The sequence below is a fragment of the Microcaecilia unicolor genome, chromosome 1 (assembly GCF_901765095.1).
Source record: "Microcaecilia unicolor chromosome 1, aMicUni1.1, whole genome shotgun sequence".
In the NCBI taxonomy this organism is placed as follows: domain Eukaryota; kingdom Metazoa; phylum Chordata; class Amphibia; order Gymnophiona; family Siphonopidae; genus Microcaecilia; species Microcaecilia unicolor.
The window spans coordinates 114,297,236-114,315,101 of NC_044031.1; the positions used below are offsets into that span (position 1 = coordinate 114,297,236).

Here is a 17,866-nt window from a genome sequence, read left to right on the forward strand (position 1 = left end):
TGTGGGTGGAGCAAGGGTAGGCTATGGGTATGGCACCAAGCAACACACACAACTTATAGATTATTATCAGTTGTGTGCACTCTATGGCGAACTTAGACACACCAACTTACACCAGCCATTGACTTGCCATAATTGGGTGCGCCTAAATTTCAGCATGCTAATGTGATTCTGCGCTAGTATTCTGCAGAGGCTTAGGTGCACCTAGGTACCATTACAGAAGTGGTACTAAGCGTAGCCCATTTTGGCATCTACCTCATGGTGCCAAGTCTAACTCATAACATATGGAGCATGGATTTTGGATGGGCTCATTTTTATGTCACAAGAAATCCAAGGGCCCTTTCACCAAACTGTGGTAAAAAGTGGTCTTAGGGCGCTCTCACCCGGGTCATTCCCGTATGCTAAGGACATTTTTATTGCCGACGCAAAATGACCAACGTTTCTATTTTCACTATTAATGACCACACACTAATTTTCCCATTAGCACGCGAGCCCTTACCGCTATCCATTATGTAGGTGGTAAGGGCTCACATGCTAAGCATGTGCTAATCGGTTAGCATGTGGAAATGTAGCTATGCTGACTGATTAGCACTGAACACACCTATTCTCTACCCCAGACCCTCCCCCAGCACTAAAAAATACATTTTATATTTTAGCATGGGGATAGCATGTGCACAAACAAAAATGACCACGGGGTACCTCGGTGCACCCCAAGGAAAGCGAGTTTTTTCTGCAATAAGTGCATGTTAGTGCTTACTGCAGCTTGGTAAAAAGGCCTCCAAAGCTGTTGCTAGTAACCTACCTTCTGTTGGCAGGCTGGTTGGAAGCTGTGATGTTTTAACTCCTTTGGTGGTGGTTAAAACTCTGAATCTTGTGGTAGTTGCTTGTAAGGGTACTGTAGCATGAGGTAATGTCTCAGTTGTCTCCGTGGGCTTCTCACAAGCCAGCTCTTTTAGCTGTAGAGAAATATCCACCCAAATCAGTCTTCAGTGATGATAGTTTGTATAGAACTAATAAAATGCACAGAGCACACATGAACTGGACACCCAAAATGTAAGCACAACTATAAAATAGGAAATCTATGCCTGCTGTATACTGTGTAATATTTCAAAAGTGTACAAAATAATGCTCACCTTGCAGCAATTAAAATAATTTAAAAAAAAAAAGAATGTTATTTTTCTCATTTCTCTTGCAAACTCAGAGTAGCCATATTGTGAAGTGATGAGCTACTTCAGAGACACTGAGGGGTCCTTTTACCAAGCTGTGGTAATGAGGGCCCTGTGGTAGCGGCGGGAGATGTTTTTGCCACGCACCAGTGCCCCTTTTTACCACAGCAGGTAAAAAGCCACTAAAAAAGACATGGCTAGGCAATAAGATTATTCTTACGGTGTGGCCATGCAGGGGGGAGCAAGTACCACCACCCATTGAGGTGGCAGGAAGGGCTCCCGCAGTAACCCAGCAGCGCACACCGCTGCCTGATTACCACTGGGTTAGTGCCGCTCTAGAAATGACGGAATTATTTTCCATAGAGCCAGAAATGGCATGCGCTTAAGGCATATCGGGCTGGCAGTAGTTCCAGGTTGCAGCGAGGCAACCCTTTAGTAAAAGGGCCCCTGAATCTTACTGGTCCATACTGTGTATGACATCATAAATGACAAAACATACAGAAGAAAAAATTAGACATTCACATAAGGTTTTTTGCAAACGTTCACTAGACAGACGGAGTAGCCTAATGGTTAGAGGAGTGTGCTAAGAGAAAAGCCAGGATATCAAATGTGCTCTTTGTGGAAGCCTTTTTTTTGAGGGAGGCATACTCTGGTACTCTTAGCAGTTGGTGTCCTGGCATGTCAGTTTTTATTGGTATGTTTTTATTGTGAACCACTTAGGTTTAAGTGGGGGTATAGATTTTCAAAATAAAATAAATAAATAAATAAATCTCACCACCAATCCTTGTGATCTTGGGAAGGTCACTTAACCCTATTCTCTCAGGTGCAAACTTAGAGTCTCTTTTATCAAGCCTCTCTAGCGGTTCCCATGTGACAATGAAGACACAACCCATTCAAAGTGAATGGGCTTTGTCAGCATTACCGCACCGGGATAAAAGAGGCCCTTCGATTGTAAGCTCTCCTGGGACAGGAAAATAACCTCTCTTACCTGAATGTAATTCACTTTGTACTCTTTCTGACAAAAAAGGCATGATCTGAATCCAAAAAAAGAATTGTATGGGAACTACTTAAAGAGCTTAAAAAACCCACTATCTCAAATATAAAGCTTAGTATTGTCAGAGAATGGTTATTACTTGACCAGAACATTTTAGACTAGTACTGTATATGTTACCTTTTCCATTCTCTACATCAAGAATTGTAAGATACGAATTTATGGATTTGCCAACAAATACATTGAAAATCACGTATTAACATTTTGAAAAGCTCTTGAATAGAAGAAATATATTTCAGTCATGGCTTAATTACTTCAGATCTTCACAGCTAGAATGGAATCTTCACCACACATGGGGGTTTCTGTAGGCTCTTGCTTAGGGGGAAGTTCCTTGGCTTTGTGCAACTGATCCAAGAAATCTGCAGAAACTTTTGCGGTTTCATTAAACCGTATAACAAACCTGCTTTAAATTGATGCACACGTCTCCATTCTCCTTCTCCTTTCAAAATAATTGATAACTGGACTGTGCAGCCTGATCCTTGAGATGTGAATGCAGTGGAAATTAAATACAGCTGTGTCTGAAAAACCTCTCTAAATGAAAAACAATGAAGTGCAAATCCCCCCGATTGAGACTAGGTTTCTTTTATTTCCCACATACTGATTTTTTTGACCTTTTTCTGATGCTATGGTCTGAGTAAGAAAACATCAATAAGGGTGGTCAAATTATCTTTATCCACTAAGAAGCTAACCAAAGAAGTACAAATCCCATTGTGTAAGAAAATGAGAATTTAGCTACAAAACAGAGTTTCAGATCTTTACTGCCTTACTATCTCCTATGTTTTATTTCTTAAGCTCTGATTGTTCTACTCCTGCCACTAAACAAATGTACTTTTCGCATAAGGCCTCACCTTTCTGTCCTGTTTTTCACAGGGATGAGCTGTTGCCAGATAAAAATGAGCAGAAATAACACAGTTTCCCCCAGATTCTATATAGTGCACCTAGATATCCATACCAAAATCAGTGCAGATTCTATAACACGCGTAACTTAATTGGCTTAACAAGTTAATCAGCGTTGATAACTGGCACTGATTAGAATATATTACTACTACTACTACTACTATAAATCATTTCTATAGCGCTACCAGTCGTACGCAGCGCTTCACAATTTAACATGAAGAAAAGACAGTCCCTGCTCAAAAGAGCTTACAATCTAAATCAGGACAGACAGACAGACAGGACAAATAAGGGATAAGGGTAGGACAGATAGATAGGACATATGGGGAAAGGGACTATTGAAGAGAGGAAGACAAGATAAAGGTTACGAGCAGGTGACAAGTTAGGAATTAAAAGCAGCATCAAACATATTTGTGCACAAATTGCTAAGTGTGTTGTGTAACGAAGTGCGCCGAACTTTTAAAGCCTGCAGGCGAAAATGGACGTGGTTATAGGTGGGGAAGTGGGCATTTTGTAGGCATTCTGAAATTTACATGCGTAGTTATAGAATATGGCCCAGTGCATGTAAATTTATGCACCGGGTTTATGCCACAGTTTGGTTGGTATAAATGGATGTGTGTAGTTTTAGGCGCTGAGATATCAACTAAGCGTATTCTATCATCGGCACCTAAATCTAGGCACCGATTATAGACTACACTTAGCGGCCACTGATTTCAGCGGCGATATTTTAGGCGACATACAATCTCCTCCTTTGTGTCTTACCATTTGCTGATAATCGTGCACACTGTTTGCAAGTAGCGCACACTATTCACGAAGAGCGTACCACAGTAACCTCTCTGTTTACTAAGCCTTGCCAGCAGCTGCCATACTCTAATGCCAACACAGCCCATTCAAAGTGAATGGGCTATGTTGGCATTGCCGCGCAGCAGTCACTAGCGCAGCTTAGTAAACAGGAGAGTAAATGATGGCAGATAAAGACCTGCCCTGTCTATTCAGTCTGCTCAACCTGTCACTCTGTGCATGTTATGGTCCGCTTAAGCATCGGTTGGCAATTTCCCATTATGCCAACCACATATAGGTAGTTAAACATGACTCTTTACAAACAGTGCACATTATTTGGAAAGAGTGTGAATGCATGTATGAGCCTTCATACTTGCTCAAATTAGTGCATGCCAGGGGTGTAGCCAGACTTCAGCGGGAGAGGGTACTAGAGCCCAAGGTGAGGGGGCACATTTTATCCCCCGCAGTGCCACCAACCCCCCCCCCCCCCGCACTGCTGACCCCCCCATCCCTTTTGACCCCCCCTCCTGCCATCACCAATCCTCCCCCGCCACCGCCAGGTACTTTGCTGGCGAGGGTTCCCAACCCCCGCCAGCCAAAGTCCCCCTCAGCGCCTGTCTCCAAGTCTGGCATGTGTGCTGATCTGGATTCTGTTTCTGTGAGTCCTGACGTCCTGCATGTGCAGGACATCAGGACTCACAGAAACAGAATCCAGATTAGCAACCCGCCGGAGACCGGTGCTGAAGAGGACTTCAGCTGGCGGGGGTTGGGGACCCCAGCCAGCAAAGGTACCTGAAGGCAGCAGCGGGGAGGGTTGGTAGCGGCGGGGGAAGGTTGGTGGCGGCGAGGGAGGGTTGGTGGCGGCAGGGGGGGGGGTGAAAGCAGGGAGGCCAGGGCTAAATCTGCGGGGGCCCATGCCTCCATGGCCCCACCAGATGTAGGTGCCCCCCTTCACCCCTTAGGGCTATGGTAGTGGTGTACAGTTGTGGGGAGTGGCTTGGGGGTGTTGGGGGGATCAGCACTCAAGGTAAGGGAGCTGTGCACCTGGAAGCAATTTCTGAAGTCCACTGTAGTGCCCCCTACAAGGGTTGGTGTTCTGGCATGTCAGGGGGACCAGTGCACTACGAATGCTGGCTCCTCCCACGACCAAATGGCTTAGATTTGGTCGTTTCTGAGATGGGTGTCCTCGGTTTTCATTATCGCTGAAAACCGGGGACGACCATCTCTAAGGACGACCTAAATGTTGATATTTGGGCGTCCCCGACCGTATTATCGAAACAAAAGATGGACGTCCATCTTGTTTTGATAATATGGGTTTCCCCACCCCTTCACGGGGCTGTTCTGCGAGGACAGCCCCAAGAAAGCTTGGGCGCCCCGTTCAATTATGTCCCTCCATGTGTTAGCACTTGCACATCTAATTTGTGAAATACCAATTTATATTTGTAAGTGCTGATACTTAGGAGGTGTATGTTGCCGTGTTGCCTCCGTTGAGGTCTAGAAATAAACAAATAAAGAACAGTTGCTCCCATTGTACACAACCGGTGCACACATATGCATTACTGCATGCACATTTTAAAAAAGGTTCTATATTGGCAAATCTTTTTCTATAATGCTACCAGAATTTGATACGTCCTGACCTGGATGTTTCAATTTTGATTTGTGTATTCTATCTTGTGTAAAGTGGTGTGGTAGCCATGTTAGTCCACTTTAAAAGTAATAAACAGAATTAAAACAAAACAGAGAAAAGAAAAGAAGATGATACCATGTACTTTTATACGCTCTGTGCCAGGCTATTATAAGTCCTGTGTTCCCCATTTGTGCTTTTACATATTGTTAAGTTGGTGTTTATGTACTGTCCTGTTTTTTAAATTATTAATATTGTGGCTAAGCTTGGCAGTGATCTAGAGCTTTGATGTTTAGTTACTGATATTTTGTGATAAGCACTATTTTACCTAATGAAGTATTCAAGAGTATGATATTAGGAACAAGAGCCACTCAAAACCTAATGTTAGCATGGGACAAGGAATTATCAAGAGGGGAGGGGGAAGGGGGGGAAAAAATTGGGGATGAAAAGTGTTTGGCGAAGTTGAATATGTTGTAAAAATGCTGTTTTATATATCAAACAATGCTATATGCATATTCTACATCACTTTGTATTGTGAGAATTGTTAATAAAACAGTTTAAACATAAATTATTAATATTGGAAATTGTCCTGTTGTGCATGCAATGAAAGGCGGTATAGCAAATGCAGATAAGATATCATTATCTACAGGTAACTGTAGGAAGATCCCAAAAGTATCTTTACAAGAAGATTTTAACTTTCATAGCTTTCATAGTAAATCCAATAATAGAAAGAAAGGGGGGGAAGTGTTTATGGAACTCATTTTCAAAGCAAATGGATGTGTCAAAATGGCCATAAAAAAGTCCATCTGCTGAAAATGTCCTAATCTCGATTTTCGAAAGGCAAAATGTGGACATTTTATACTGATGTCTGTCCAAATAGCATTGGGGAGTGTGTTGGAGGCATGTTTTGGGTAGGACTAGGGCTGGCCAAAAATGAGGACATCTTCTACTACTACTACTACTACTTAACATTTCTAGAGCGCTACTAGGGTTACGCAGCGCTGTACAAATTAACAAAGAAGGACGGTCCCTGCTCGAAGGAGCTTACAATCTAATGGACGAAATGTCAAGTTGGGGCAGTCTAGATTTCCTGAGTAGAGGTGTAGTGGTTAGGTGCCGAAGGCGACATTGAAGAGGTGGGCTTTGAGCAATGATTTGAAGATAGGCAGGGAGGGGGCCTGGCGTATGGGCTCAGGGAGTTTGTTCCAAGCATGGGGTGAGGTGAGGCAGAAAGGGCGGAGCCTGGAGTTGGCGGTGGTGGAGAAGGGTACTGAAAGGAGGGATTTGTCTTGAGAGCGGAGGTTACGGGTAGGAACGTAAGGGGAGATGAGGGTAGAGAGGTAAGGAGGGGCTGCAGATTGAGTGCATTTGTAGGTTAGTAGGAGAAGCTTGAACTGAATGCGGTACCTGATTGGAAGCCAGTGAAGTGACTTGAGGAGAGGGGTGATATGAGTATATCGGTCGAGGCAGAAGAAAAGACGTGCAGCAGAGTTCTGAACGGACTGAAGGGGGGATAGATGGCTAAGTGGGAGGCCAGTGAGGAGTAGGTTGCAGTAGTCAAGGTGAGAGGTAATGAGAGAGTGGATGAGAGTTCGAGTGGTGTGCTCAGAGAGGAAAGGGCGAATTTTGCTAATGTTATAGAGGAAGAAGCGACAGGTCTTGGCTATCTGCTGGATATGCGCAGAGAAGGAGAGGGAGGAGTCGAAGATGACACCGAGGTTGCGGGCAGAAGAGACGGGGACGATGAGGGTGTTATCAACTGAGATAGAGAGTGGAGGGAGAGGAGAAGTGGGTTTGGGTGGGAAGACAATAAGTTCGGTCTTGGCCATGTTCAGTTTCAGGTGGCGGTTGGACATCCAGGCAGCAATGTCGGATAAGCAGGCTGATACTTTGGCCTGGGTTTCCGCAGTGATGTCTGGTGTGGAGAGATAAAGCTGGGTGTCATCAGCATAAAGATGTTAGTGGAAACCATGAGATGAGATCAGGGAGCCCAGGGAAGAGGTGTAGATTGAAAAAAGAAGGGGTCCAAGGACAGATCCCTGAATTCCAACAGATAGCGGGATAGGGGTGGAAGACGAACCATGAGAGTGTACTCTGAAGGTACGATGGGAGAGATAAGAGGAGAACCAGGAGAGGACAGAGCCCTGGAACCAAAAGAGGACAGTGTATCAAGAAGTAAGTTGTGATTGACAGTGTCAAAAGCGGCGGATAGGTCGAGGAGGATGAGGATGGAGTAGTGACCTTTGGATTTGGCGAGGAACAGGTCATTGCAGACTTTAGATAGTGTCGTTTCTGTCGTGTGTAGGGGGCGAAAGCTGGATTGAAGTGGATCGAGGTGGCATGAGAGGAGAGAAAATCAAGGCAACGGCTGTGAACGGCGCGTTCAAGTATCTTGGAGAGGAAGGGTAGGAGGGAAATGGGGCAGTAGTTGGAGGGACAGGTAGGGTCAAGTGATGGTTTTTTGAGGAGTGGTGTGACTACAGCATGCTTGAAGGTGTCCGGGACAGTTGCAGTGGAGAGAGAGAGGTTGAGGATATGACAGATGGGGGGGGGGGGGGGGGGGTGATAGTAGGAGAGATGGTGTTAAGTAAGTTGGTGGGGATGGGGATCTGAGGAACAGGTGGTGCATTTCGAGGAGGAGAGAAGCTGGGCGGTTTCCTCTTTGGTGATATCAGGAAAAGAGGAGAAGGAGGCCTGGGTTGGTTGGTTGAGGGAGTGGGTTATAGGATGGAGAGGAGGAGAAGGTTTGGTGGTGAATTCGAGGTTGATCTTCTGGACCTTGTCGCGGAAGTAGTCAGCCAGAGATTGGGGAGAGAGTGAGGGGGTGGGTGGTGGGAGGAGGGAGTTGAGAGTGGCGAAGAGACGACGAGGGTTAGAGCTGAGGGAATTAGTCAATTGGGTGTAATAGTCCTGTTTGGCGAGGAATCAGTGATAACAGAATGGGAAGAAATGCCCAGAGCAAAAAAAAAAAAAAGAGGATTTTTAAAATTTTTTTTAAATCTAGACCTGTTTCAGTCACATTCAGATTCAAAAAGGTGCCCTGATTGAGCAGCTGACCACTGGAGGCATGACCCTCCTTAATCACCCAGTGGTTACTGACCCCCTCACACTACCCTTAAGAAGTGAAACTGACAGTGGATACTAGGCTCTACGACAGGTTCAGGTATTATGGCCATGCCTAATAGACCAGCAAGCAAGCCTACTGGTCGGTGCAGTGGACTTTGAACAATGGGACCCAGGTGTGACTTCCACTTTTAATTCTTTTATATCTGTACAAATAAAATGTACACATTTGTACAAATGTACAGCCCTCCTGGAATATTGATATCTACTGTACCTGAATTTATAAGACATCTGCAAGCATGATGGCTAGCGTAGAGATGTACCTTTAGATACAGTACGTTTTTCTCTGTTCCTGGATAGCTCATAATAATATATAAAGGAATTAAGGTGGAATTCGTACCTAGGTCCTGTTTTTAAAGTCCACTGAAGTGACCACTAGACTGCCTCTCTGCTCTGCAGGGACGTCTGTGGGCCATTTTTGTACAAATGATGCCAGACAGATGTTTTGGTGCCTGTTCTTTGGCATTCATATTTTGGACATTTCATTTTGGAAAGTGGCTGTTCGTTTTGGATATTTTCAGCACAAGAATGGCCTTCTCACATATTTTCAAACAGGAAATCACAACATTTTTTCCTGTTAGAAAATGGCTAGGAGATGGACTTCCTAATTCTGACTTGAACATTTTTTTCGAAAGTGCCCCTCTCTGTGTATTGAGATCCAAGTTTACTTGCCCTGCTGAATTGCAGTATTGTATTGTTTGGAGTTTAACTTTATATCATGTAGAGTTTGTACCAGTCTGACAAAGAACACCTAAATGTTTGCATGAAACTATAAGCAACAAGGCAATAATAGTGTCCATCCTTTAGGAATGCTTCTATGTAGCGAATGTACCAGAAATGTGCTGCCAGGCAATATAACTGGCTCAGGTATTTATGACTTACCACTTGGGGGTAATTCTCAAACAGTCCCATAAAGTTAGGCACTTATCCCCAGATTTTATATATCATGCTGGGATTTCTGCGTGGAAATTGAAGCATATTCCATAATAATGCGCCTAACCTAACTGGTTAACAATCCAATCAACGCTGATAATTGCCAATTAACAAGCAATTATTGACACTAATTGGCATTAATTAGAATTTACATGCAGAACTGTCTCGGCGTGTTCTATAACGTGGTGCGAGTAAATTCTAAGTCACATAGTTGAAAAGGGGGCATGGCCATAGGCATGGAATGGGTAGGTCATGGGCGTTTCTAAAATCTATGTGCATCGTTATAGAATACACCCGGTCTAGGTTTTACTTGGTGTAACTGCATGTGACTAAATTTACATAAGTACATAAGTATTGCCATCCTGGGAAAGACCAAAGGTCCATCAAGCCCAGCATCCTGTTTCCAACAGTGGCCAATCCAGGTCACAAATACCCGGCAAGATTCCCAAAATTTACAAAGCTTTTTATACTGCTTATCCCAGAAATAGTGGATTTTCCCCAAGTCCATTTAATAACGGTCTATGGACTTTTCCTTTAGGAAGCCGTCCAAACCTTTTTTAAACTCCTCTAAGCTAACCGCCTTTACCACATTCTCTGGCAACGAATTCCAGAGTTTAATTACACGTTGAGTGAAGAAAAATTTCTCTGATTCGTTTTAAATTTACTACATTGTAGCTTCATCGCATGCCCCCTAGTCCTAGTATTTTTGGAAAGCGTGAACAGAGGCTTCACATCTACCCGTTCAACTCCACTCATTATTTTATAGACCTCTATTATATCTCCCCTCAGCCATCTTTTCTCTAAGCTGAAGAGCCTTTTAGTCATGCTTATGGGTGATCTGTGTATTTTATAAACCAAGTGAAAATTTAGACTTATTCTATGCCTAAACTAAGACGTTCTTTATAGAATGCACTTAGGCAAATTTAATTTTGGCATCAAATTTTTAGGCATGATATATAGAATCTAATTCTTGAAGTATATGCCATAAGTGCAAATGCTATAATGGCAATTGCAAGCATAATTGCTGTTTATAGAATAAGAGCGTAAATCTGCAGTTACACACCTGCCTTTAGTCGTGAGATTGTACACTAGCTCAATGGCTGGTGAAGATGACAGTGTTCTATAACCTGAGGGGTAAATTCTATAAGTTGCGCCTAAAAATTGGTGCTGAAAACGAAACACCCTTAGTGTGATTCTATAGAGTATGAGCCCTTTAAAGAATCATGCTTAGCACTAAGCTGTGCCTAACTGTATGTGGCCGCAATTAGCCCTGCTATAAGCAGGTCTAAATATTGGTGCTTAAATAAGGTGAAATTCTATATCAACATGCATAAAATCTGGGAACGCCCCCAGGAACGCCCCTATACATGTCCCCAAAGTATACACGATAAGATTTAGGCGCATTCCATTATAGAAATGGATATGTGCCAAAATCTTAATTATTGTCAATAATTGTTTAATTGCTAATTATCAGCACTGATCAGCTTGTTGTCCAATTAAGTTGTGCGCACAAACTAGCATGCACAACTTTAAGTGCCATATATTGAATTTGTGGGTTAGTGCATAAGTGCTAGTCATGCCCCTAACATATCCCTACCCCCTAGCAGTTGTGCGCTAAAGTACCTAAGCACTAAGGTTATAGAATACTGACTAAGGGCTCTTACACATGTTACTGAAAATTAGTGCCAATTAGCACTAATTAACTCCAATTATAGCCAATTATTGATTGTTAATGCCAATCAGCACCTAATTTATTACTGGTAGTAATCTATAACTTGTCCACATGGAAAATGGGTGCAAAAGATTATAGAATTAGAGGGTGGAGGGTCTAGTGATCCTGTTTGGACAAAATAGCTATACAGAATAAATAATATCTTATAAATCTTCTGAGGGAGCATGTTGCCATGAAGCTTTCAAGCAATTTGTAATAAGTGTATCTTCCTGTAGTTATCCTGCAGTTATTTTCTGATTAAGTAGAGAATCATCTCATTTGAAAACCCATTCTGAAAACTAATAAAGAGAATGAAAGCTTTTATGTGCTTTTCAGTTTCGCATAACTTTAATTCTCATGTTATATTTGAATACAAATAGTAAAACAATGAGACTAGATTACAGAAAAAGCATTTACCAGAATCCCTAAAACTGAAAATTCTGAGCCTACTACATCTATTCTATTATAATTCTACTTCAGCCTCTTTTAGCTCAATTAACAGTAATTTTACAATGGCCCTATTAAAAGTGCCATTGAAAAAAACCTATTTGAAACCTGTTCTATTAAAAAATAGGTGCCTACCTTCTTTATAAAATATGTCTTCACTCAATGTGTAATTAAACTCTGGAATTCGTTGCCAGAGAATGTAGTAAAAGCAGTTAGCTTAGCGGGGTTTTAAAAAGGTCTTGCTAGCTTCCTAAAAGAAAAGTTCATAAGCCATTATTAAGATGAACTTGGGGAAAATCCACTGCCTATTTCTAGGATAAGCAGCATAAAATGTATATTTTGGGATCTTGTCAGGTACTTGTAACTTGGATTGGCCACTGATGGAAACATGATGCTGGGCTTGATGGACCTTCGGTCTGTCCCAGTAAGGTAACACTTATGTTCTTTGCACAGATGACTAATAATTTGCCTTAATTTATGGCACAATCAGTTACACCAGTCCTAGAGCTATGTAAATGCCCATGCTTACATTTTGCAAGTGCACACATAAATTATCATATTTCCTAAACAATGTGCATACTTGCTTTTACCACCCATGCTCCACCCAAACCCTGCTGATGTGTGTGCCTACAGTGAAAGTATGTGCCATGCAAGAATCATGCATGCATTTACACTAGTTGGTATTCTATGAGATCATTTGCACATGTAATTGGACACTTACATATGTAAATGATTAAAATACTGTCAATTACATGCTTTCTTGGTGCCTATAACTAAGTGGCTCCTTGTAAAATTACCCTATGTATGAGTATTCATAGAACCAAGAACCGCTAGATTAAAAAGTTCATTTTGTACCCCTTTAAATCTATGTTAATAATTCTAACTTCAAAAGCACAACAGTGTTCATACAATATCAGCACTGCACAGTTTTAGCATTATTTTTTTTCAGTTCCCAAGAGCATTTTCCTAATATAATTGGACTTGAAATCCTTCTTTGATATTTCTAAGGAAATAATCAGCATCACAATCTATTTTTATGGTTGGCTCTATTTTGTGTAAAGCACTTTCATACCTCTTCAGGGCATCCGCTGTCTATCCAGTCTTGCCGGTGACGATCAAATCCACTGGAACATCTTGAGAAAAAACACAGACAAAAAAAAAGCCATAATGAAAATTATTATATCAGACAGTATACAGACTCTTCCTGTCTCTCACCTATCCACCCTCATCCTGTTAGACTGTCACTGAAATGCTTTGATGTTTCACTTATATATAATGTCATCTACCAACATTTGCTTATTTCCGATCTGATGAAGGGCAACCTTGGAAAGCTAATCAAGAAATGTATTAAGTTATGTCCAATAAAAAAGGTATCATCTTATTTTCTTTTCCATGTTTTATTTTGTTTTATTTCTATTGATTACCTTTAAAATCTGCACCCTGTTTCATAAAATTATTCACGGCGAGGCCCCAGCCTACATGGCAGACCTTATAGACCTCCCAACCAGGAACACAAAAAGATCAGCACGCACATACCTAAATCTCCACTTCCCAAGCTGCAAAGGAATAAAATATAAAACAACATAGGCATTCAGCTTCTCTTATAAAAGCACGCAACTATGGAATGCACTTCCAAATGTCATGAAAACAATGCTCGACCTAAGAAACTTCTGGAAATCGTTAAAAACCAACCTGTTCACAATGGCATACCAGAATGAACCAACCTAAACTACTGAACTCTGCAACATAATCGAAACTCTTACCAGAACTGGACAGGTTGATCTTTTCAGAGTGCAAGTTTGAATTGATGACCCCGTTGTCAAAACTACATTGGCTTCCAGTAGAGGCCCATGCTCATTATAAATTATGTACAATTATTTTTAAAGATATTGTACGGCACCGGTGCTACTTATCATATTCTTATGTTTCAATCATTTTTATTCAAAACTTAAGGAAGAAGAAAAGTTAACATCATCATGTATGAACGTCTGATATTTTCCTTCCATGTGGCTAAACTAACACATAGACTTATCATATTTTTAAATGATATGGAAATCGGAACAATGAGTGAGGTGATTAAATTTGCAGATGACACAAAACTATTCAAGGTTGTTAAAACACGTGCGGGCTGTGAAATATTGCAGGGAGACCTTAGGAAATTGGAAAGACTGAGAATTCAAATGGCAGATGAAATTTAATGTGGACAAATACAAGGTTTTGCACATTGGAAAGAATAATCCGAATCATAGTTACCTGATGCTAGGGTCCAGCTTGGGGGTCAGCACTCAAGAAAAAGATATAGGTATTGTTGTACATAATACGCTGAACTTTTCTGCTCAGTGTGTGTGATAGGAATAATTAGGAAAGGGATGTTGAATAAGACTGAAAATACTATAATGCCTCTGTATCGCTCCATGGTGCAACCGAACCTTGAGTATTGCATTCAGTTCTGGTTGCCGTATCTCAAAAAAGATATAGCAGAATTAGAAAAGGTTCAAAGAAGAGCAACCAAAATGATAAAGGGGATGGAACTCTTCTCATATAAGGAAGGGCTAAAAAGGTTAGGGCTCTTCAGCTTGGAAAGCAGACAGATCAGGGGAGATATGATTGAGGTCTACAAAATTCTGAGTGGTGTAGAACAAGTAGAAGTAAACTGATTTTTTACTCATTCTAAAAGTACAAAGACTAAGGACACTAAAGGAAGTTACATGGAAATAATTTTAAAACAAATTGGACAAAATATTTTTCACTCAACGAATAGTTAAGCTCTGGAACTTGTTGCCAGAGGATGTAGTAATGGAGCTTAGCGTATATGGGTTTAAAAGAGGATTGGATAAGTTCCAGGAGGAAAAGTCCATAGTCTGCTATTGAGACAGACGTGGGGAAGCAACTGCTTGCCCTGGGATTTTTAGCATGGAATGGTGCAACAATTTGGGTTTCTGCCAGGTTCTTGTGACCTGACTTGGCCACTGTTGGAAACAGGAAACTGGGCTAGATGGACCATTGGTCTGACCCAGTATGGCTACTCTTATGTTCTTATGTAATTGTAACTCCTAGCAGCATAGTCCAGACTCTTGTTAAATGTAATCCATGTAGAACTTATCAGGTGTTTGCGGAATAACAGTGAAGTAAAAAAAAAAGATTTATGTGTGTAAATTTAGGCTCAACATCCATGCCTAAACTTTATGCATGGCCCAAAAAAGGAGGCACAGAAATGGGAGGGTCATGAGTGTTTCAAAAAGTACAACGACCAGGGGACAGTCAATGAAGTTACATGGAAATACTTTTAAAACACATAGGAGGAAATATTTTTTCACTCAACAAATAGTTAACTCTTTGCTGGAGGATGTATTGACAGCAGTTAGCATATCTGGATTTTAAAAAAGTTTGGACAAGTTGCTGTAGGAAAAGTCCAAAATCTGCTATTGAGATAGACCTGGGGAAGCCACTGCTTACTCTGGGAACGGCAGCATGGAATGTTGCTAGTATTTGGGTATTTGTGACCTGAATTGCACTGTTGGAAACAGGATCCTGGGCTAGATGGACCATTGGTCTGACCCAGTATGGCTATTCTTATGTTCTTATGGATTTGCGGGCATGGTTTTCAATTACGGGTGTAATTATAGAATATGGGGGCTAAGCATGTAAGTTTAGGTGTGGGCATTTGCACCATGTTTTCGTTGGTGCAAATACCAGCACGTAAATTTATATGTGACCCCTGCATATAAACTCTATTGTATAAACCACACCTAACTTTAAGTGCAGTTTATAGAATAGAGCTTTTTTGGAGCAAATTTATGGGGTGCCATATATGGAATTCACCCCATGTGAATAGCGTTCTAATTATATAAAATAGTGTCTAAGCACATACATGCATAAATACCAATTTAACATCAATCACATACGTAAGTGTGCCTATTCTATACATTAGTGTGTGCAATTGGCATCTACATTTAGGTACCCTTTATTGCCATGTTCGTATTTTATCATTTGCTGATAATAGAATGCACTATTTGAAAGGAGGACACATTCTTTGTAAAGAGTGTGCAAGTATTTTGGAAAGAGTGTAACCTCTTTGACAATAGTGAACACGTGTAAAGCATCATGCATGCACGAGAAATCGTGCATGCACACTCTACCAGGAAATAGCATGCAATCTTTCAAAAATGGCACACTCTTTGCAAAGAGGGCATCCTCTTAACGACATTACCCCTAAAAAAATAAATATATAAAGACTAACCAAAACAAACAATGCTGAAAACAGCAAGAAAAGTGAAACAAGAAAATCTTTGCACTGCCCATCCCTAGATATTGTATTTCTACTGAAATAAATCCCAAACACACTTCCACCTGCTCCCAGTAGGACTCAGTAGTATGTACATCATTCCCCATGTTAGACTGGGGCATATTTAAAGGGTGTTTTTCCCCACAGGTAAGCATTTTATGGCTGCAGAAATCCCACCCAGAATTCCACTGGATGTACTTTTAAGTGTGAGGAATTTTATAAGAGCTATTTTATGCTTGAAAGTAATTTATAAAATAATTACTTTATGTTTTGTTTTGACTACATATAGAAGTTTCTTTTCTACAGGAAGCCAGAAAGAATTAGGGATGTGCATTCATTAGAAATTACATGAGAACGGTCAGTGACATCTCCTATGTCACTTTGGGGCCCTTTTACTAAGCCATGCAAGTGTGTACGCATGCCCAATGTGCGCCAAAATGGAGTTACCACTTGGTTACCGCATGGCTCATGCGGTAATTTCATTTTTGGCACGCACATCGGACACGTGCCAGTCATTACCGCCCAGTTACCGCTAGGTCAAGGGCTGGCGGTAAGGTCACAGAGCCAAAATGGATGCATGGCAATTTTGACTTTGCTGCATGTCCGTTTTCGGCAAAAATGTTAAAAAAGTCCTGTTTTACAGGTGCGCTTAAAAAATGGATTGGTGCGCACCCAAAACCTGTGCCTACACTACTGCTAGCCATTTTTCAGTGCACCTTAGTAAAAGGACCCCTCTGTGTTATTCTTTTTACTCAAATTGATAAGAAAAACGTGTTTGCCATTAACAATGCCCATGCTTTCTCACTAAGCATGCATGAACAGTGTGTGCATTACTAGAAAAATGTGCACTCTTCTAAAAAGTGTGTATTACTAACAATATTGCTCCCAAAATGAAAAAATAAAACCAAGCCCCATAAATGATACAGGAAACAAATCTTTAGGATGTGCACCCCTAAAAAGCATGTAGTTCCATACAAGCTACCTGGAAAATGGAATGGACACCACGATTAGTATGTAATAAGGCAACAGTCTAATAGGTTTGGAATAGAACAATTTATGTGACCTTTGACCTCTCTGGAAGATAATCTCACCTTACCCTTTACTATTTTATGTATTCGTGAACAGGCCGATACCTCAGGTGAGAGTTACCCTCCAAGAGACAAAGGTACTGAGAATATATTAATTAAGGGGAAAAGGTGGAAGTAACCCCTAAGAATATTCAAAGCCATTTAAGTGGCAAGAGAGGATCCTGCTCCTTAAATTGCTTGTGGCTGCCTAAACGCTGATACTCAGTGACACTAAACTGGGCAGTGCCGCTGAATATCGTCTCTGACCGCACATGTTTAAAGTGACCAGGTCAGGGGCGGTACAGGGGGCAGCACTGGGGAGGAGCCAGAGGTTACATGAGTGCCAGCAGTATTCAAAGCAATTTATTTATTTATTTATTTTTGTACATTTATACCCCACGTTTTCCCCACAGTTTTGCAGGCTCAAAGTGGCTTACAATGCACTGATAGGCTATTGCCAAATCAGAGGAGATACAGTTACAATTAAATTAGAATTAAATTAGATAGAATCAAAAAAACAGAGAAAATCGATATTAAGGAAAAGTGAAAAGAGTCTAAAAACGGTCCGAAAATATGTTGGTAGGAAGGACTTCAGGTGATATGTTGAAGTCTAGGAGTAGGCTGAACCTCTTTTGGCTGCCTGTGCTAAACCCATGTAGCTAATCTGGCCAAATTAGTACAGCTCAAAAGCTATCCTAAATAGGCCAGTTAGCTTTATGGGTCCTGGCATTGAAAAACAGCCAGGATCTGCATAAATTTTTTTTTGCATTCCTTCTGATCCCTCCTCC

General features: G+C 41.3%; 1 protein-coding gene across 1 annotated transcript in view; it reads right to left on the minus strand.

Annotated features, from left to right (window-relative positions):
* PLXDC2 (plexin domain containing 2) overlaps nt 1-17,866 on the minus strand; it is an 830,569-nt gene that overhangs the window by 49,748 nt on the left and 762,955 nt on the right. The window contains exons 10-11 of the mRNA XM_030199473.1: nt 12,799-12,859; nt 800-953 (exon numbers count right to left, since the gene is read on the minus strand). Coding sequence (XP_030055333.1) covers nt 800-953; nt 12,799-12,859 — 215 coding nt within the window. The remainder of the gene's footprint in view (nt 1-799; nt 954-12,798; nt 12,860-17,866) is intronic.